The sequence below is a fragment of the Crocuta crocuta genome, unplaced genomic scaffold, assembly GCF_008692635.1.
Source record: "Crocuta crocuta isolate KB4526 unplaced genomic scaffold, BGI_CrCroc_1.0 scaffold153, whole genome shotgun sequence".
NCBI lineage: Eukaryota > Metazoa > Chordata > Mammalia > Carnivora > Hyaenidae > Crocuta > Crocuta crocuta.
Window position 1 is genome coordinate 4,254,061 of NW_027529525.1, and position 21,701 is coordinate 4,275,761.

General features: G+C 37.7%; 1 protein-coding gene across 1 annotated transcript in view; it reads right to left on the minus strand.

The window, feature by feature from the left end:
- The window catches only part of PKP4 (plakophilin 4), a 239,164-nt gene that overhangs the window by 148,658 nt on the left and 68,805 nt on the right, over window positions 1–21,701 (minus strand). Inside the window, exon 2 of the mRNA XM_077761029.1 lies at window positions 15,284–15,420. Within this exon, the coding sequence (XP_077617155.1) occupies window positions 15,284–15,415 (132 nt within the window). The 5' untranslated portion in view covers window positions 15,416–15,420. The remainder of the gene's footprint in view (window positions 1–15,283; window positions 15,421–21,701) is intronic.

A 21,701-nucleotide genomic window follows, 5' to 3' on the forward strand; every position in this document is an offset into this window, starting at 1 on the left:
CCCCTGTGTTCTCTGGGCTTTTCTGTGTCCATTTGCCTTTTTTTTTTTTTTTTTTTTTTGAGCTGTCAAGGTACTTGTAATGATGACCATGGTTTCTTCAAGATGTTTAAAACCAGTTAACATGCTAGACTGGATCTCGCTAAAACTGGATATTGTGCTTTGCAATATTTTGTGACCAATGCACTCATTTCTTGTACATTTCTACTCTGCCTGGGGTAAAGAACTTTGAAATTGGGTTGGTATTTGTCAGACACAAGAACTGTATTAGATGTGGCTCCTTATTTTTTTGTTCTAGTCATAAAGACAGTCATAATTATTATATTTACCATTTGTGCCGGAATATGGTACCAATAATGTACCATTATTCCCTTAACATAAGGGAATGTTAAGAGTATACCAATGTGAGTTCTGCCAGGTTAAATAAATCGGTCCAAGTGATTACAACGTTTTGGAATATGTCTGGGTTATGGAAGGTGAGAATAGATTAGGGGTATGGACCATCACAGCAGTGACAAATTCTCAACTCCTTCGTAAAAGCACAAGATTTCTTCAGGTTTAGACATGACTCATTTAGCTACATTTTCAATGAAAATATAGCTGGAGGCATTTAAAAGCTAGAAAATATGTCAGTAGAGACTGACCCCCACCCCCCACAAAAATGTATGACCTCATTTCAAGATATAGTCAGTCTTCTGTCACTAGGCTGTTGGGGTGGAGGAGCGGATATCTACCTATACACACAGGAGAACCCAAAGTGTCACTTGGTTCCAGTTAAGATGCAAGGACCACCATTACACGTTAGAAGAAAACCTCATTTCTGAACAATCTCTTTGGACTACTAATTTCCTGCAAGATGATTTTCCTAGTAGCAAGGAAAAAGTAATCAGGTACAAGCTGTCAAAACGCATCATGAAGAAACTATTTACTTTGGATATGCTCCTGCTACTCTAGTTCTAGGGAGGGGTTCTTACTTCCTCCTTCACCTTTTCTAGGTAATTAATGTGATGATGTACACTAGTGTACTTGTATTTTGTTCCCTACTAGTTTTCCATGAATGGTCAAACATTTTCAACAAGTATGTATTTTCTACAAGTACTGAGAACTGATTAGTACCAGACACTATTCTAAAACTCTGGAATATAGTGGAAAGCATCCTTGGGATTTATATTCGGGGGGTGAGGGGGGAGGCAGTCCAAAAAATGAGTATTTTTTATACTTCGTTGCATCTTCCTTCTCTTACTTAATGATACTTGGGAGACAATTGGTAAAGATATAGCTGAGGAACTTCTTAATGAGATTTCTGAATATACTCTAAAGATAGCTGCAAAGAGTTGAATTTGTAAGACTATTTTAAGGTAACACAACCTAGATCTCCACGGATCCAGACACACATTGACCCCTCCAATTAGCTTCATCAGCATGATGACATAAGGGCTCTTAGGCATGTAACCACAGCCTGGTCCTCTGCTCAGAACCCCTTCCATGGGCCAAGTCTTAGCCTGGGTTCTTCTGTTTAAATATTTCTCATTCTGGATCCAGGTCCCTCCTAAGTGGCCCCAGGCAAGAACACTGTGCTTCCACAATGTTTCTACCTTCTCAAGGACAACAACTGTAGTAAATGTTATATTGAGCAGTTTCTATTTTAGGAAGATTGGAACCATTATGAGGACATAGGAGCCTTCACCCAAAGTTCAAAGTCACATAACATAGCCAGGCATAGAAGTGGGAGCTCCTGCTCTTGATCACTGCCATTATACCCTTTGGGATCTGAAGAATGCTAGTCATGCAAAATTTTCCAGTTCAACCATGCTTCATATGACAAGTTTTCCACATTTTACAACTTATATAAACATCTTTTATTTCCTTCTCTGTCAACCATAGTCTGTAGTAACTTTTTTTTTTATGAAGTAACTTATTTTTATGAAGGCATTCTCCCTCCTACATTCTATTATTTTGTGGCTTTAGAATTTTTATTAAGCACAATATGTGTTCTGTAAGAAATATGGAAAATACAAAGGGAAAAGCATCTGAAGATACAAAAGATTTAGGAGTATCTCCTGTTTTATTAATGAGTGCACGTGTGTTTATATACATGAGTATACATTTACATAGCAAGATTCTACAACATATAGTTGTACTGTACACTCTGCCCACCCATGTAAAAATTCTATAAAAATGTCATTTTTTATGGTTGTGTAAACCCCATCATACACACACACACACACACACACACACACACACTATTATGTAATCATTCTACTCATATTGGGTAATTAGTTTGTTGCCAATTTTTAGATATTAGAAACATCACTATGATTAATGTCTTTGTGTTAACAGTAAATATTTCTTTAGTCTAGATCCCTAGAATTGGAATTACTGAGCCAAAGATACAACCATTTTTAAGGCCTTTACTACAGATCTTTAAAGTGCTTTCCAAAATGGTTGTGCCAATTTACTCTCACCAATACTACATGAAATTGCCAACATCTCAACACTCACAGTTTTCTCTTTGGTTTAACTGTTGCCAATATAATAGGCAGATATATTCCCATTATTTTAATTCATATTTCTGTGATTACTAGTGAGGTAAGAAAATTATACATATGTGTATTTATCATTTATATTCCTTCCTTCTGTTGACAATTATCTGTTAATATCAAATATTCCCCCCATTTCCTAGGTAGCTATTGTTTTTTCTTACTCATTTGTAATTACTTGGCACAGATCACATTCATTTTATTTACTTATTCAACAGGTTATCTGTTAAACTCCTGTTTATCTTCTCTGGTGCTAATGATATAAATCCTACCCTTTGTACTCCAGAACACCTTTGGGAATTTCCTTACAAGAATTTTCTGAGTATGTTTGTATCTTAATATAACTAAGAGTATACTACCAACATTGATATTTTAAGCACAATTAGAATAATATTCATAGGTCCATGGAAGATGATCATAGGGCCAGGAATATGTTCCCAGCTCAAGCTTTTTTTTTTTTTTGAGTCTCTGCAAATTCAATAAGCCAACAAACCATGACTCCAGTTATTCGATACAAGTTTACAGGTTGCAAAACATCTTAAGTGCTGGGACAATGAAAAGTGTCACTGAATTTTATTTTAATTCTTTTTTTATTTTTTAACTGAGAAAGCGCATGTACATACACGCAAAAATGGGGGAGGGGCAGAGAAAGAGGGAAAGAGAATCTCAAGCAGGCTCCATCCCCAGTGCGGTAGCCTAAGGATCTCAGGACTGTGAAATCATGATCTGAGCTGAAATCAAGAGCTAGATGTTTAGGGCACCTGGGAAGGTCAGTCAGGTAAAGGTCTTGACTATTGCTTTCAGTTCAGGTTGTGATTTCAGGGTTTTGAGTTCAAGCCCTGCCTTGGGCTCTTCACTGTCCGTGCGGAGCCTGCTTGGAATCCTCCGTGTGTCTGTCTGTCTGTCTTTCTCTAGCTCTCAAAATAAATAAATAAACTTACAAAAAAAAAAAAAAGTTGGGGCATCTGGGTGGCTCAGTCGGTTAAGCGTCCAACTCTGGCTCAGGTCATGATCTCACAGTTTGTGGGATTGAGCCCCAAGTTGGGCTCTGTGCTGAGAACTAGCTCAGAGCCTGGAGCCTGCTTCAGATTCTTTATCTCCCTCTCCCCTTCTCACACTGTCTCTTTCTCTCTCTCTCTCAGAAATAAATTTAAAAAAGAGAGAGAGAGAGACAAGCGTTTAACCAACTGAGCTCCCCAGGCAACCGCCACTGAATTTCTAAATGAAACTCTGCAGTGACTGGTCATTTTCCCTGTGGAGCGTCTAAAACATGTAAGCTGTTTACCTGCTATTATCACAAGTGAATCAGAATAAACAATAGCCAATAGTGGTGGTCACCAGATTAACACATCCATTTGAACTACTTGAAGGAGTATGTGGCTTGTGAACCATAGGAAGCAGGAGAGTACAAGAGAGTAACTGCAAAATCGAATTGATAACATGCAATAACCCTTGATTCTTGATTTGGAATCTTAATCAAGTAAGGAAAGATGCACTAGTTATTTTGTAACATGAATTTCTTATTCCTGAGTCTTAAATTTGGTGACTTTGTGAAGAAAACACACTTTCAATTATCAAAAAAGATACCAGGGTACTAGGGTGACTGTATCTCATGAGACCCTGAATGTCTGAGTATATCTGTTTAATCCTTCCCACATCAGATAATTTAGCCAGGTGTAAAACTCTTAAATCATAAAAATTTTTCTTCAACACTCTAAACACATTGCTTTTCTTATTATCTATCTACAGTTTCAGCAAAGCTGATTTTATCATCTACAGATAATTTTTTAAAAATCTGGATTCTTATAGGGTTTTTTTCCTCCTATATGTTTGTAAATACAAAATTTTGTCAAGGTTATTCCTAGACTAATCTCTTTTCCATATGTGATACCTGGAATGTGATGACCCTGAGTACACTCACAGCTTTATTTTCTGGTTAAAAAATACATTTGAAAATTATAGTTAAATATTACTTCTGTTCTAGCTACTCTAAATTCTTTACTGAGAACATTCATAATGCTTATGTTAGATTTCTTTTCTTTTTTTTTTAATTTTTTTTTAATGTTTTATTTATTTCTAGGAGAGAGAGAGAGACAGCGTGAGCAGGGGAGGGTCAGAGAGAGAGGGAGACACAGACTCTGAAACAGGCTCCAGGCTCTGAGCTGGCAGTCAGCACAGAGCCCGACGCGGGGCTCGAACCCACGATCCGTGAGATCATGACCTAAGCGAAAGTCGGACACTTAACCGACTAAGCCACCCAGGTGCCCCAAGTTAGATTTATTTTCTACAGGCTCCATGTCTAGTAACATTTATCATATCCTTTTCATTCTTTTCCTTCATATTCCAAGATAACTTCTCAATTCTGTCACTGCCAGTGATTCACTTGTCCTCTGTATCCACTCTTCTCTTTCTTGACTCCACTGCAGATTTTAATAGTTTGGTAAACATCTCTATAACATAACTGCCTAGATATGAATCCTAGATTCCCTACTTATTCACTGTGTAAGTTTGGGCAAATTAATTAACTTTCCTGAGTTTCAGTTTCCCTGTAAATAGGGGCAATAATAACAGCTATCTAAATAATTCAGGGCTTTAGGTTAAAAGCAACAGAAAATGTCGTGGCTAATTTAAGGATTAAGAACATTTTACTAAAACAATTTACCTGTATCGTGTAAGACTATATATATTTCCCACCACATCTCCTGAGGTGGGAAAATGCATGGGACAAAGAAACTGGGATTGGATGTTCGGTAGAAAAAAAGATATTTTCAAAGCATCAACTCATGAAGATGATCCCATTCACAATTGCACAAAAAACCATAAAATACCTAGGAATAAACCTAACCAAGGATACAAGAGATCTGTANAAGGCACATAGGAAGTAATAATAAATGTTAGCTATTAGTCTCCTAATAGATTTCTATTCCATAGAGTTCATAGATTCTTATAACCTATCCTTTTTAAAAAAATTTTTTTAACTTTTATTTTTGAGAGACAGAGAGAGACAGCATGAATGCGGTAGGAGCAGAGAGAGGGATACACAGAATCCAAAGGAGGCTCCAGGCTCTGAGCTGTCAGCACAGAGCCTGACACGGGGCTTGAACCCACAGACCATGCGATCATGACCTGAGCCGAAGTCGGACACTTAACTGACTGAACAACCCAGGTGCCCCTCTTATAACCTATCCTTATGACAAGAGCTTTTCTAAAATTTTCGCTGGTTTCCAGCTGTAGTGGTGGTAGTAGTGGTGATGGTATGCAGAGAAGAAATAGCAGTCTGGCTATACTAACAAGTGGCAAACTGGGTAAAGCAATGTGGGGTTGGTCTCTGTGATCACAAAGGGCAGACCCGGTATGGATGATCCATTGACTATTCTTCTCAAACTTGTTCTACTGGCCTTATGTTAGGAGAACTCTCCAACTCTGACAACAAGGTGAGTTCTTCATCCCTTTCAGTGGGAAATCAAACATTTTATTAAGGATTCAGAAATTAAATTTACTCTGCACTTGGGCAAGGCAAGATTACTCTTTAGTTTATTATTATTATTATTATTTTAATGTTCATTTATTTTTGCGAGTGAGAGAGACAGAACACGAGCCAGGGAGGGGTAGAGCAACAAGGAGACACAGAATCTGAAGCAGGTTCCAGGTTCTGAGCCATCAGCACAGAACCTGACTCAGGGCTCAAACTCACAGACCACGAGATCATGACCAAAGCCAAAGCTGGACGGACACTTAACCGACTGGGCAACCCAGGTGCCCGACTCTTTAGTTTTTGGGTTTTTTTTTTTTTTAATTAATTTATTTTTTTAATTTCTAGGAGAGAGAGAGAGAGACAGCGTGAGCAGGGGAGGGTCAGAGAGAGAGGGTGTCACAGAGTGAAACAGGTTCCAGGCTCTGAGCTGGCAGTCAGCACAGAGCCCGATGTGGGGCTCGAACCCACGAACCGTGAGATCATGACCTAAGCAAAAGTCGGACGCTTAACCGACTAAGCCACCCAGGCACCCCTCTTTAGTTTTTAAATGAAATACTTTATGAAAATACTTGCAAAGGAGAGAACTAGGAATAACAGAATGCGAAAATGCTAAATAAAAGTTAAAATAGTAAGCATTAATTCCCCTAGAATAGCTTAATCAAGGCCTTATGCAGTGGCTATGTACCTTCATCTTGACTTAGGCTTTTAGGAATGATCTTAGGAAAACCTGCAAATCAGGCCTATTCGTAGTATGGAGAATGATACCACATGATGAATACGTTTCTGATGTCATGCTCTGTGGGAATTTTCATATATAAAATTCTGCAAATTAAAATATAAATTAAATAGCCTATACATTAAAAAATGTCTTGAACTCCAATTGTTAAAGGAAAATTACATTTTCTTTCAAAGGCCAAGAGATTTCAAAACTATCTTTCAATTTATGATAGTCACATTCATATCTGAAATATGACTTCTATAGAATTGCATAACATGCATTTGTCTCCAAGTTTCAATAATGTGCTCTTTCAATTTGCTTGCAGATTGTTTCTATTACATGCAACCCCTGTATTAAGGTTTGAGTGCATAAAAACTCTTAAGATTCTCTAAGCTAAGACAGATTTGTTTTTGAACTACTTGGAAAAAAACCTTTACATTTTAAATGATTTTCCTTCGGAATGCCTAAAATGCAATAATCATAACCTAGATTACTTTGCTGAGGTACAAGCAGATCTGATCACTTTGGAAACAATACATCCCTAACATATAAACAGATGCAGCAAGACCATATGGACCCATTTCTGCAAAAGTAACAAAAATGGCAATTTAGAAATCGAGAGCGCCTCAACACGAAGACAGACTGTTTTGCTACAGCTATGGAGTAACTGCAGGGTTAGACCTGAGGGGAAAAGAATGTTTCTAAAATATTTTTCTCTCCAGAAATGATTCTAAAAAGAAAAACGATCACGCAGTGCAGGGAATTCAATGCTGAATGATCCTGTCATCCATTTAATCTCACCAACTCAGCAGTCACTCATTTCAACTTTAATAGCATCAACTTTGCATGTACAGGGGAAAAATTATTCCACATATTCATAATTTAACTCTGGACAGGAACTGTTATTCAACTGAAAACGAAATTATCATTTTAAACATACAAAATCAGAGTTAGCTTTAAGTGTTAATAAAGGAAAAATACTCCGCTACTTTCAAATGTAAACGAAAGGTAATAGGAATTCAATGGTAAAAACTGAAGTTAAAGATGCCCAAGTAACAAATTTACATAAAGCTGATACAACAGAATACATATCTATAAAGTGCTTAAATAAAAAGGGGGCAAAAGTACATATTCTCGTATTTTGTAGTTCCATAAATGAATATTCATACCATGCCAATTACTGCACATAAAAGTATATAATATGGTTTGTGTCTCTGCACTCTTCTGAGGTGGCAACTGTGCAGAACAGATCACCTTTGTAAATCTTACCATCCCTCCCTCCCTTCTCTGGACAGAGAGCTTGGTTTACAGGAGGCTTTCCATCAATATTTTTTACTTAGTTAAAAGCAAGGACTAAAGCTAACTACAGGGGGATCTTAAGCATTTTTACATTCCCAGTTCATTAATACAATAAATATTTTTGGGCACCTCCTACGTATTTCATGTCTACATATGTAACATAGCTATGTGTGCAAAGCCAGACTGAGTCTGTTCAAATTCCTGAAATTTAAGAGCTCTTCAGATCAAAACAAAACACCCCAAAACAAAACAAACACAAAAATAAGCTGCACCCAATAAACCTAAAAAGATATCTCCAACTGAATCAACTAGAACAAATACTCAGTTATTCGGGATGCACTCCTGGGACACAGAAGACTGGGGAACTTTGCTAACAGGCCCAGGTGGTCATTTTATCACAAAAGGGATATAATTGTTGCTAGCTAACGTGGCAATCTAATTTTTTATGTTTTTGTAGACAATATTTCGCATACATTCACATACTGAATAAACCTGTTGGCCATACTCTGTTGTATTCCTTAAACACAGAGATACCTGAAGTGGAAGATAGCCGATATCTTACACCATGAACACATGGAAGAGAAATGTTACATTCTGACCACAGCACACAAAACTTAAAGAAGACTGATCTGAGAACCAAGTCTCAGCGTTCAGAATTTTTGAATCCAGGCCAAATAGTATCACAGAACTCGACCACCTGACCTCATCTTGAACCACACTGCCATAATATTAAGGAGATAAAGCTGTAAAGTTTGATGATCCCACAGAAATCATGAAGAAAAGATCCAATCTTACCTTGTGTTTGATGATGCAGTTTAGGCATGGAAGACTTCACTATACATTACACAGTAATTACAATCGCCAGGATAATTCAGTTACCAGTAGGAAAAATTACCAAGTTACCATAGGAAAAATGCCAAGTTTTAGGCATTGTTCTTATAGTGCTTTTAGCTAAGCAAAAAACTATGCTTGTTTACAACTGAAATAAAAATTCCGTCTTCTGCATGTGGATGAGGTGTGTCAGAGAATGATTTTATTGTAAATAAACTTAGGAACCAAATAAAAGGAAACTGCAAAGGCAGGTGCACAACAGTTGAGTTGTTTCAGTTTCGGAGGAATAAAGTAAATAATTGCAATGGAATTTGTTCAGTTCTGGGCATTCTGCCATACAGGAAGGGTGTGTAATTACTGAAGCTAACATATCCATGTAAAAATGAAGTAATATCAATAGGGCACAGTTGGCTTCAAATTTCCTTATTTTATCTTCAAAAATTAAGGATTTTTAATGACTCTCATTTCTCTCTTTGATATTTAAATATCACTTGAGTTAATACGGACACACTGAAAGTAGAATTGAAATTTTCACTAAAGTCAGAAAATACAGTCTTGAGGGTTCGGAGAGTCTCACAAGTAAAGAACATTGCAATTTTCACTCATCAAAGATAACAAAAGAAGTATACACACTAATTTAGGACTTTACCAGAGTAAGAAAAATATGTGTAAAATGAGCATGTTTTACCAAATATATTCTGTGCTTACAATTTCATGCTATCTGGATTGGCCTCAACCTTAAATGTGGTTTTCAAACTTCTTAAATCAGAAGCCAAAAATAAAAGACTGTGGTTTGAGGAAACAGTAGAATGGAAGTTAGAGAGCCTGAGTATGGCCAAGTTCAAACAGAGGTCTCAATTATGCAAGCAACTATATGACAGAAGATGAAAGAATGTAGTAATGTAATTATGCGTGATCTACAGAATGCAAATCAACTTGCATCCTATATAGAGCCATGAAATATCCTTGTTAACCCTATGATTGGCCATATGGTCTTTTAAAGAGTGTTTCTACAATCCAGATCAAATCCTATCAATTATAAAAACTATAGGGGCACCTGGGTGGCTCAGTCAGTTAGGCATCCGACTTCAGCTCAGGTCATGATTCCATGGTTCATGGGTTCGAGCCCCGTGTTGGGCTCTGTGCTGACAGCTAGCTCAGAGCCTGGAGCCTGTCTTCAGATTCTGTGTCTCCTTCTCTCTCTGACCTTCCCATGCTCACCCTGTCCCCCCCACCTCAAAAATAAATAAAATATTTTTAAAAACCCTACAATATACTCTTATCAACAGCCTGTACATGATCCTTGGCTCACTGTTTTCTTTGTGCCTGTAAGGTTAGCACACTGACCCATCTAAGTTGCAGGGGGTGGCAGCAAAGTTCTAAATGAGCAGCCAGTGTCTTATCAAATTCCAGTTCTTTTGCATCCAAATATGTACCACCCACTTCAAAAAGAAATCAATCATTTAGGTCTAAGCCTTTCATGGGAGAAGGCAGGACCCTGAGAGGGTACCACATTTGGCCATATTTTTCTATCTTACTATGGGTAAGATCTTAAGCTAGGCACCAGACCATTCTTAAATCTGCCAGACATTTGAAAACTCTACAAGATACAAAAAAAATTCCTTGTTTTCAACATCTACAGTCCTTGTGGACTCCTGGATCCTTAGAGGGAGTCGAGTTGAGTAGGAGAACCTGTCCCATGCTGATCCTGATTACTGCCAACTGGTGGCTTAAGTTTACCTGGCTCTTCATGTAATTTCAGTTTGAGTTCAAGGATCACATTCCCATGGGATGATTTTTATTTCTTTTAAAACATGATCCTTAAAGAGATTTCTTCATTTCTTTCTATATGACCAGGTACACATGACGGTGGTGGATATTTTGTGACATTACCAAGAAAACCATATCCTCCTATTCCCTACACTTAATTTTCAGCTAAGTTGGACAGATGGGAGATGAAATTTATAACACGTATGTCATTATCTAACCATTAACAGGAAATAAAATTTTAGTTTGTTCCATGCAGAGATCAGATTTAATTCCCAGATAAATATGGATACATACAAATTGTCTGAGGGATAAAAATACACTGGTGAGTAACTAGTTTTCTAAGTGCTGCCTGTGAGATCCTCTGGCTTAGTAGTGTTCTATGAATGTGGCCACAGGTTCCATTATGTTCACAGGACAATTAGCTGGTGCCAAAGTAGTCTGAGAGTCAGTATTATTCATTCACTCCCTTCCCGAGCAATCATTTATTACAAGTCTAATATAGTAAAGGGGCTGGGAGACGAGCCTGTAATACGCATGAAACACTATGTAAAACATGGCTCTCTCCTCAGGTAGCTGACTGTACAATCCAAAGAAGCATACAGTAAGACTCAAAGCAGTGGGATAAAGTGCTAGAGAGGAGGAGAGAGATCTGACCTCAGGCTAGGGTACAAATAGCTTCACAAAAGAGGCAGCACTTGAACAGAAGTAGGTTCCTTCTTTCTATCTGTCAAAGAGCAAGGATTTTTTCTAGAACTGCACAAGTATGCACCTAAGTGACAGAATCAATGGAAAAGGTTATCAGTTCACAAAAAGGAGATAACCTGCACCTTAGCATTCTGTCAAGTAATAAGGAACAGTTATTGTCTTTTGGACCCTAGGGAAAGGGTGGCCCTGCAGAGGAAGATTTAAATGTTTTTATACACCCAAAATCCAATTTTGGATATTAACTGACTAATGCTTGGTTAAAAAGACTGCTTTGGTTGCTTGCTATTTCCTTCCATACTACTTACTGTGAATGGTCCAGGGGAAGTACTTCTGAGGTATTTTAGTGGCCTGGATATACTTTACTCAAAAACCCAGACTTTCCCTCTCAATATTCAGGTGTGTGTTAAGAGGTACTACTCTAGTTCTTTATCCAAACACCTTGACATTATGTCTGGGTTGCACTAAATCAGCATGTAGATAAAATTTATTTTCATATGTTCTATTTCTGATAATATACATAAAGCTGTTCTAGTTTGTGAGACCAGCATGGTGAAGTTTTGAAAGTTTAATGCCATGTAGGAGTAAAACACTACCACAGTATAAATAGAGCTCAATATTCAGAAAGTCGTTCTGTCTTCATATTAATATCCAAAGAAGGTTCCCTGAATCCTGATATATACTTTTTAAAAAAATGTTTATTTATTTTTGAGAGAGAGAGAGAAAGAGAGAGGGAGGGAGTGGGGCTGAGAGAGACAGGGAGACACAGAATCCAAAGCAGGCTCCAGGTTCTAAGCTGTCAGCACAGAGTCCAATGAGGGGCCTAAACTCACAGACCGCGAGATCACGACCTAGGCTGAAGTCGGATACCCAACTGACTGAGCCACCCAGGCACCCGCCTGATATATACCTAAGAGTAGACCCACCACATCCTCCTAAGAGAAGGCTTTTCTTCTTAGGTAGAAATGCTGATTAAAGTACTAATATTAGCCTTTACCATGAGTACTTACTATAAAGTGCCAGGCACCACTATGAGCATTTTACAATAGTTACTTCAATGCCCTCAATCGTTATCATTATCACCACTTTACAGATGAGAATCTGAGACACAGAGAGATTAAGAAATCTTCCTAAGATCACAAAGAAAGTAGTGAAAGGAACCAAGGCCACTTACTCAGTTGCACTGAAGTGTCTCTTCCTTCTGGGCCCTAAGGAAACATTCTTCCTGAGACACGGCTGCCACCAAACAAGGTCTTTTCTTTGACAGCAGAGAAGCTGATGTTATTACTCCATGGCTATGAACGTTGCATGGTAGTGAGGCTTTTATTTTTTAAATAATTTTACATCCCACCCAGGAATATTCTTTTGATAAAAAACATTATCAAGGACATAATCTAACATTAGCTGTTTCATTTGAGTCTAACACAATTAAGAATGTCCCATTCTGACTAGTTATTTTCAAATCAAATATATAAGGTGAATGGTAACTGGCCTTCTTATTCCTAATTTTTCTGTTCTCTGTCTCAATGGGCAGTTGATAAGGAGTGACATTTCAGGAAGGTCTTATGAAATTTCTACCCCAACTATAAAGGAACTAGAGTATCTTGCCTAATAGCACAAAAATCCTGCGGAAGCTTGAGTTAGCTATTTAAAATCAGGTAAGTATCTTGGAACAAGAGATAGAGACGGTGTCTTGGATTGAACAAAATGCTGAATGCTGAGCACTGATAAACAATTTTACAAGAAACTAAGAATGAAAACTGCAAACACAAATTAATGGCTTCAAATTCTTAGAACAAGAATAGAAGAAAAGGGTACAGTATATCCTCCTACTAATTAAATAACCTGGAATATGTATTTTAAATCTTCTAATAAATAACAAATATCTGTATTCCTCTGGCTATCTTCAGAAGGAGGCACCCTTCTTGCTATATCCTACAAAATAGTCATTCAGAACACTATCACCAAAAGATAAAATGCTGAAGTCATCTGAGGCCATCAAGAAATTCCAGTGTCAAAATCATAACAGGCTTTTAATTTTCTTCATCATGTAAGGTACATGGTCTCAAGGTACAACTGCTAAGTTCCTGTAGCTACATTTATGGAACACAGTTTCTAGCTTTAAGTGAGTTCTGGGCATGTTGATAAACTTAATGTCGTGTCCACCAAAATGTGGTATACACTAACAGCTCCCAATAAATCACTCTTCTCAGTTTACAGCTCTTTGGGTCAGACCTTGACATCTATGAAGTAAAATATGAAGAGTCCTTTTTCTTTCCCTCCTCAAAGGTGAGAGAAGCTTGGATAACCTAGAGTTCGGTGGAAAATGAAAACAATACGGACTACAATTTTTTGTGTATTCTCAGATTAGTTTGTGGAATGTTTTAAAAACCTCAAATTTTAGGGGCGCCTGGGTGGCTCAGTCAGTTGAGTGTCCGACTTTGGCTCAGGTCATGATCTCACGGTTTGTGGATTTGAGTCCCGCATCAGGCTCTGTGCTGACAGCCAGCGGAGAGCCTGGAGCCTGTTTCAGATTCTGTATCTCCCTCTCTCTCCGACCCTCCCCTGCTCACGCTGTCTGTCTCTGTCTCTCTTAAAAATAAATAAAAAATAAAATAAAATAAAAACCTCAAATTTTAGTGAGGGAATGGAAAATATTTTGATATCTTGCTACCAGAATAAGCTGTGAAATCATTCTTCTTGAAAACATAGCTCTAATGTCAGATATCATTCTGGAATATTCTTTTACTCTACATACTAGCTTTAAGTTATAGAAAACAGTAAAACAATGAGGTATTGAACATTCTTTTTCTCTCTGTCATAATCAGTCATCTGAACTGCTACTGAGTTTTTTAAAAAAAATATTCCAGCAAATATACTTCTAAGTTTATAATTTTTGAGAAGAACCAATGGTTTAACTGTAAGGTTGTTAAAAAAATTACTATTCAATTATATCCAACAGAAAGAGTCTTAATTTTTAAAATTTTTTTAATGTTTTATTTATTTCTGAGAGAGAGCGCGCACGCGAGAGAGAGACAGACAGTGTGAGCAGGGGAGGGTCAGAGAGACAGAGGGAGACACAGAATCTGAAGCAGGCTCCAGGATCTTAGCTGGCTGTCAGCACAGAGCCCGACGTGGGGCTCGAACCCATGAACCATGAGATCATGACCTGAGCCTAAGTCAGAGGCTTAACCGACTGAGCCACCTAGGCACCTCGAAAAAGTCTTATTTTTGAAGGAGGGGGTAGAAAAGAAAGCTATCTGTGGAGCTTCAAATTTACATTTGCCTCATTAAACTTTTAAATCTGAAGAAATTAAATTCAGGAGTTCCAATTTCTCTAAGCACAACAGCTAAGATCTAATTTAGAAGGCTACTTGTATTTGAAGGATAAATAGTATCCTTTATTAACAACTCAACATAAACATGACATTGAAGCAAACTGGCACAGTTTGACAGGTTTTAGAACACTGGCTCACAAAATGAATATACTTCAATTCAGACAAACACAACAAATATAGCCTTTATCCAAAAAATACAGAGACAACCCTATAGAATACCTACATTAAAATGTTAGAATGTTGGACATATCTAAGTATACTGCAGGCCTCGGGATGCCAGAGCCCTGACAGAAAAGTCAGCGGTGTAAACTATGCTGCACAAAGCTTGGCACGCATGCACACACTCTGCAATGTGGGGGAGACAGAGACACCAATCACCATCGATGTTGTCCTTACTTGCAGACGCACAAGTATCCTGCATGTTCCGATTCTGACTGGCACCTGGAGCGGCTCTACATGCCAGTCATCCCAATGTACTCAGGGATGTAAACACCTTATAATTAAAAAACGTGAAGGCATCAAGGACGTTAGACAAATTTAAAACACATCTAAAGATTAATTTTTAAAGGCATTGAAGAAATAATTGATTGCAAATTCCAGTAATAGGATGTACCTGCTCCTTGACGGAAGCTAGAATAGTGGTGGCTGTGGTCTCAGGTTCCATGCCTGGGCCCGTGGAGGCAGCTTCCTGGCGGGTCTGTGGTTGGCCCTCCTCCACCAGTGAGGCCTGCTCAGGAGCGGGCATTCCTCCTGCAAGCAAGCAGGCAAAGAGTTAACACGCGCTCACAGGCTCCTGTGCAGAACAGGCAGTGGCTGAGGATTTGCAGACGGCTCCTGGGAAATACCACAGGCTTCTACATACAAAGATCACAGCTCCTTAGAGCTATTGGATTTTTAAAAGTGACATTTAGGGCCAAAAGTACAGCAGCTAGTCCTATTAAAAACTAAAATAATAATAATAATAAATACTAAACAAATATATAAACAACATCATAGGAAAGATGACATAAAAGTGTTGAGGAGGAGGACTGTTAATTAAAAATATACTAAGGACAATAAAGGTTTTAGAAGCTTGTTGAATCGCTAAATATTCTAATCAGAGAGCCAAAAAGTAAATATGATTATATCATGAAACAGATAATAATAAATACTATTATTTATAAAGTACACACAAGACATCTACAAGTAGGCAAGTGCTGATTATAGAAGAGGCTTATGTAATAGGAAAAAAAGGGTTTAAAACTTGGGCTTGAAAATAAACAAAAGTCTCCTGTATTTAAAAGAAACGGAAGGCATTAATGGCTAGAACAAGGATATCTTTGGTGGAGTATTATGGCTAATTTGGTTTCCTTAAAAGAATCTGATTATCCAAAATGACAATGGCTATGGAGATGGTGTTTAAAAAAAGGATCTATTTTTTAGACTCACAGCTTCCAACAGAAGAATGAGTTCTTGGCAAGAGATGGGGTGCTTCTCCTTAGATAACACACTGAGAGTGGTGTGCTTGCCAGACCAATTACCTGACCTGATATGGACTTTTCATAAATTTGGAAAAGACTGGGAAAAGATTCCCACCTAAAATGCTATACCTTATTAAATAACTTAATTACACAGCAGTCTCTCATACCATGAGACTAGCCTAGTGCTTGACATATGTAATAGGTATTCAATACATGTTTGCTGAATAAATGAATATGTAAATGAAGGACTGACCACGTTTTCCACGTCTCATTCCAGTCATTAAGCAAATCTCACCAAGTGCTATGATGCTCATGAGACCTTATTTGTTCAATGTGTTACTCTGTATATCATATATGGATGTCTCATACCATAAAAAGTATTCTTGATATTCTTCAAAGATTTCTCCTCAAAATTACACTACTGTTACATTTCAATTTTTTTTTATCAACTTCCACAATGTTTAATTCCATAGTATGATCTGGGGATTCCCCCCCCCTTCCCTCAAATTTCAATATCAGCTTGCTGTTTCTGTCTAAAATCATAACCTGCAAGACAAGGGAAGATATGTGTGTCACCTGAGCCTCTCTCTGTCTCTCATCTTCACTCTTCTGACTTTTACATTAAGTGAAGGTAGATTTAAGTTCCAGGCTTCTAACAGTGGTTGTTTTATTGTTGTCAGATTAATAAGCAGAAACGGGCAGTGAATGTGATGAGCCTCTGCATGTTCTCGCACACCTGCTTCTTGAGGAGTCTGCATGCCTGCTCTGGCAAGTGAATTCTCTATCGTTCATTTCTATGGTGGCCAAGGCTCAGGGTAGAGCCTCGCCTTCAAGGTGGGAGGACCTCCTCAAGTATGAGCGGAAGATTCCTTCAGTCTTAGAGTAAGTGGGTCTAGGATCAAAACCTAAATGCTCTTGTACAAGTTACCACCTTGTTGAGCCTCACTTTCCTCATTAAAAAAGGGCTTACTAATACTTTCTTTAGCACAATGGAAGGATTTTATGGTAATCTTTATTTTTTAGTATATGTGGTAGGCTCACTGAACTATAAAATACGCTTAAGATATCTTCAACTGAATAAAACAGCCCATTTCTATATTTACCAAGTACTCACTAAAAACAAGATATGAAGTCTATGAAGAAACAAATGCCACACAAAAGATCTCAGATTAACATTTAAGGCAAGTAAAGATATGAAAGTATTCTATGCCACTGAAAAACTACACACCTTAAAATAAGCAGATGGTTGCAGAGAACAAAAATGTTACTATGCAACAGTGAAACAAATAATGCCAAGAATCAAAAATTTTAAATGTCAAGAGAAAAATATCATGAAATACCAATGTGTAAGGAAAAAAGAAACAAATTCAATGAACAAAGAGAATTTGAGAAAAGGGGAAAGAAAAGAAACATCACTGGGGAATTTTAATTGTTTATATAAATAGGAGGAGCCTTACTGAAAGATACAGAATTTTTTTTTAAATTTATTTTTGAGAGAGAGAGCATGAACAGGAGAAGAGCAGAAAGAGTGACAGAATCTGAAGCAGGCTCCAGGATCTAAGTGGTCAGCACAGAGCCTGACATGGGGCTCAAACCCACGAACCTTAGCCAAAGTTGGATCCTTAACCGAATGAGCCACCCAGGTGCCCCAAAAGTTATAGAATTATATTACTGCTATTTTATTACATTACTGTAAGTGTACCACACTTAATTTCACAATATTTATTTTGATGATTCTGACTGTCCAGAAGCAATATTAGATGAGCATTTTCCGAATACCACTCTGCCCACATAAGGGGATACAGGCATAAGGCAGGGTTATTGACCATTAGTGCCTCATCACCCAGCTGAGGCAGCAAAATATGAATCAGATCAAGGCCAAATATAGCTAGATGCAAGTGATGGAATAACAACACCAAAGTCCACAGGAAGATGCTGTGAAGAGCTAATAAATTCGTAGAAGAAACTAGTACTCAGCAAGAGACATTTTCCTAGGCAGGGATGTTGTTTTTTTATTCTCAGATTCCTCAAGTCTGGAAGGCATTGCAAGCCACCGCTAACACTGCTGTCCTGAAGAATGACAACCACGGTGCCCACACATAACTGAGGGTGAGACACTTCTCTGCCCCTCATCTCTGGAACAGTTTCCAAATACCACAACCAACACTGGACAGAGGAAGGATGCCACAGCACTGACAAGTTCTAAACCTAATATGGTCTTCTGTTCACTTTCTTGTAGTTCTCATGACAATGTAAGGAGTTGTAGGAATCAAACTTAGAGTCACAGAATGATATTACTTCTTCCCATCAGCAAAGAAAAGAAAAAAAAACACCAATGAGTAATTATATGACAAAGAGACTGGGAGAAATTAGGGCTCATGCTTCCTTCAATGATCTCAGCTCGCCTGATCTGGACAATCACATTCTAGGGACCGGAGAAAACGGAACTGTTGTGAGGCTCTCTGGAGAACCAGAGAATGGGAGAGGTGACAGAAAACTGGAAGCAGGAAAATGCCATTGCTGTTTTTGAAAAGAAGAAAGTAGACTCTCTTCACATTATAAACTAGAGAGCTAGACATAGATCTTAGGTGAGATTCTTAAAAGGATTTTATCCAAGAAATGATCTGTGAGAACCAAAAAGGGGCCCACCAAAGAAAAGTCATGTTAAGCTGTTCTAATTTCTGTCTGTGGCAGCGTAACCATGGAAATGCAGTGTGTCTAGACTCCAGTGAGGCATGTGTATTAGAAGTCCCCCATGATATTATAATCAGCACAGAAATGGGGCTGGCACAGGGCAACTGCTGACTCTCTCAAGTCTGTAAATGGCTAAAGGAAACATATCATCCTATAAAGCTTTCTAATACAATGCCAGAGAACTTTGATCTTGACCCAATCCTAACCAAAAACATTAGCTATAATGTAAAGATAACACACAAGGCATGCTCAAATTCTTCAATCACTATGAATACTGAAATAATCTATATGATAAAATTAAAATACAAAAACACTGTCATACTGTAGTAATGAGCTTCCTGTATGACACAGAAACAATAGGAATAAATGTGGGGCCTTATATAAGGTTACCTCAGCAACACATTGGGGAAATGATTTAGGCTCAAGACTTAGGTTCAAGAGCAGGATGAGTGAACCATGCATGAGACAAAGCTGTTCCGAAGCCAAGGTGATCTTATGCTGTACTGAGGTCAGTACCAAGATGACAAGAAGAAGGAGACACATGAGTGCACATCTCTCCTTCAGGCTCCTTGGGACATGTCCACATCCAGTTACAGATGGCACATTTACAGGAATGGACACAAATTTATCTGTTCAGGAGACTATGTGTAGGATGGTGAAGGGATTCAGTCACTTTTTCAAGCCACAGGAATAGGGACAAAATGAATGACAGCTCCTGCTCATTATGAACTCAGACCTTAATGGTGGGGGGGAGGTGCAGGAGTGGGGGAAGGATGAGACAGGAAGATCAGCAATGGAACAAAAAGAAAAAGTATGACCGCAAGAAGAGAAGAACTATGCAGTCAAGCAGATGTCTATAAACCTCTGAAGGACTCCTATGGACAAACAAGGTTAGACGCTTTCAGTTTATGACCCTAAGAACTAGATAACTAACGGTTTTGTAACAAACTCCTATTTGTCTTTCATTACTGTCTTTATACTTTGAATCAAACTTGGCTAATGGTGTTATTATTTTTATTCAAAATTAAAGGCTGGAGCCATGAGGGCAAGCTCAAGAAGGTGTTTCCTTTTAAAACATACAGTCAAGGGTCCAAAATTTCAAGAATCCATTGCCTCTAAAGCTGGTACAGTCCCTCTCATGAGAGGTCATTAATCACAGTTCAGATCATCAAGCAGCAGGAATGGTATAGAAGGGATCCTGCCCTAGGCATATATTAGAAATAGGAAACAATTCTGCCTCTCTGAATCTTGAGGCAGACACTAAGATAAGACAACCACATCTGAACTGATTTGAGTGTTCCTCAGATTTCAGAATGTTGTCTATCATATCACAGCTATCTGTAAAAAGGCATCTGGAGGGCAAGAAATTGTGCTTTTTCTGATGGAATGATGGACACCGAAAATCTTAGTGTTGTTTCTCTGGCTGGTTGCACAAAGCTCAGAGATGAGTTTCTGGCCAACTCTTACAGGTGTCTTCTCATTTTATTCCAGTCTTTACTTACTAAATTTCCTCTTTGCTCAGGTCTATTTTTATTATTCTGTTGAACTGCATTCTTTTGCACCTTGCAAAAACAGTTTCTGGAAGACAGCCTATATGCTTTCACTATAATCTTTATTGAAGACAAAGAAGTTTTCATGTGAAACTGATAGTATAATTGTGTGCGTGTGTGTATCTCAATCTTAGAGTGAACTACGGGAGTGAGCTATGGGAAATTTTTCTGCTCAAGGTTGCAGGCCACATACATTCAAGTGTGAGTATTGAGCCTTGAAGCAGGATAAGGATGTAACGTACAGCTATGGATGTAATATATATGGATACAATCCATAACTCAATATCTATAATCCCTTATATCACAGATAATACTAATCCACAAAATCATCTCTGTGCTAAACCTCTCTGGGATAGAAGATCAATTAGATCCTGTATTTTCCTCCATTTACTCATTTCTACTCTCCTTACTGGTAAATTTTAGCCAGAGTATACTATGTATACTTTGTTTCATCTTATCCAGTGATATATATTGGAGTCTACATATTTTTCCCCTCTCCTCTTTTGCATTAGTATTTTTGACCATAACATATCTGATGACTTCATTTTGAACACTCACAAAATGTTATGATGATTGACGACAACCATTTCAAAATTGATAGGATAAAATAATAATGCCTAAGAGCAGGTGAAGAAAAATAATAAAGGACAGAAAATAAGCCTGGATATTTAAATTTGATTTAAATTAAGATATTAATAATATGGGATAATAAACATCTTTGAATAAGCTAGATGAACAAAATACTGTAACAGTAAAAACAGAATAAATTACTGAGTATCCTATGTAGTAGACAAGTTTCTTTGCTTCACTTACAACAAAACTGGAAGAATGAAGTACTGGGGAATCAGGAATATGCCTGAGAAGTTAAACACCTTCAGAACCATATGGAATCTATTCTAGAATTCTAAAAGGAGTACTAGATGAACTTTTCACAGTTAAGAGTATTAAAATATCCTGGAAGTAAGAAGCATTACTAAAATCTGCAACTCCTTAGGAAGCTTACAGATAGTTAGTTACATACTAAACTTCTCATCAGACAGTTATCCAAAAAATTTAAACTTCTTGGCAAGAATTTGTTTAGAAGGGAGATATATGACAAACAGCATAGTAATTTAGGAGAATAAACTATGTATAGCAGTTGAGTGTTTTGACTTACAGATTTAATTTTACAATCAAAAGATCAGTGAAAGATAACCTGACATTTAAAAAAATGCAAAAAGGGTAAACAGGCCTTTCTGAAAGGAGGAAATCTGGATGGCCAAAAATGAGGTGCTCAACCTCATTAGTAACTAAAAAAAAAGTAAATTCATACTACAATGAGAGACCA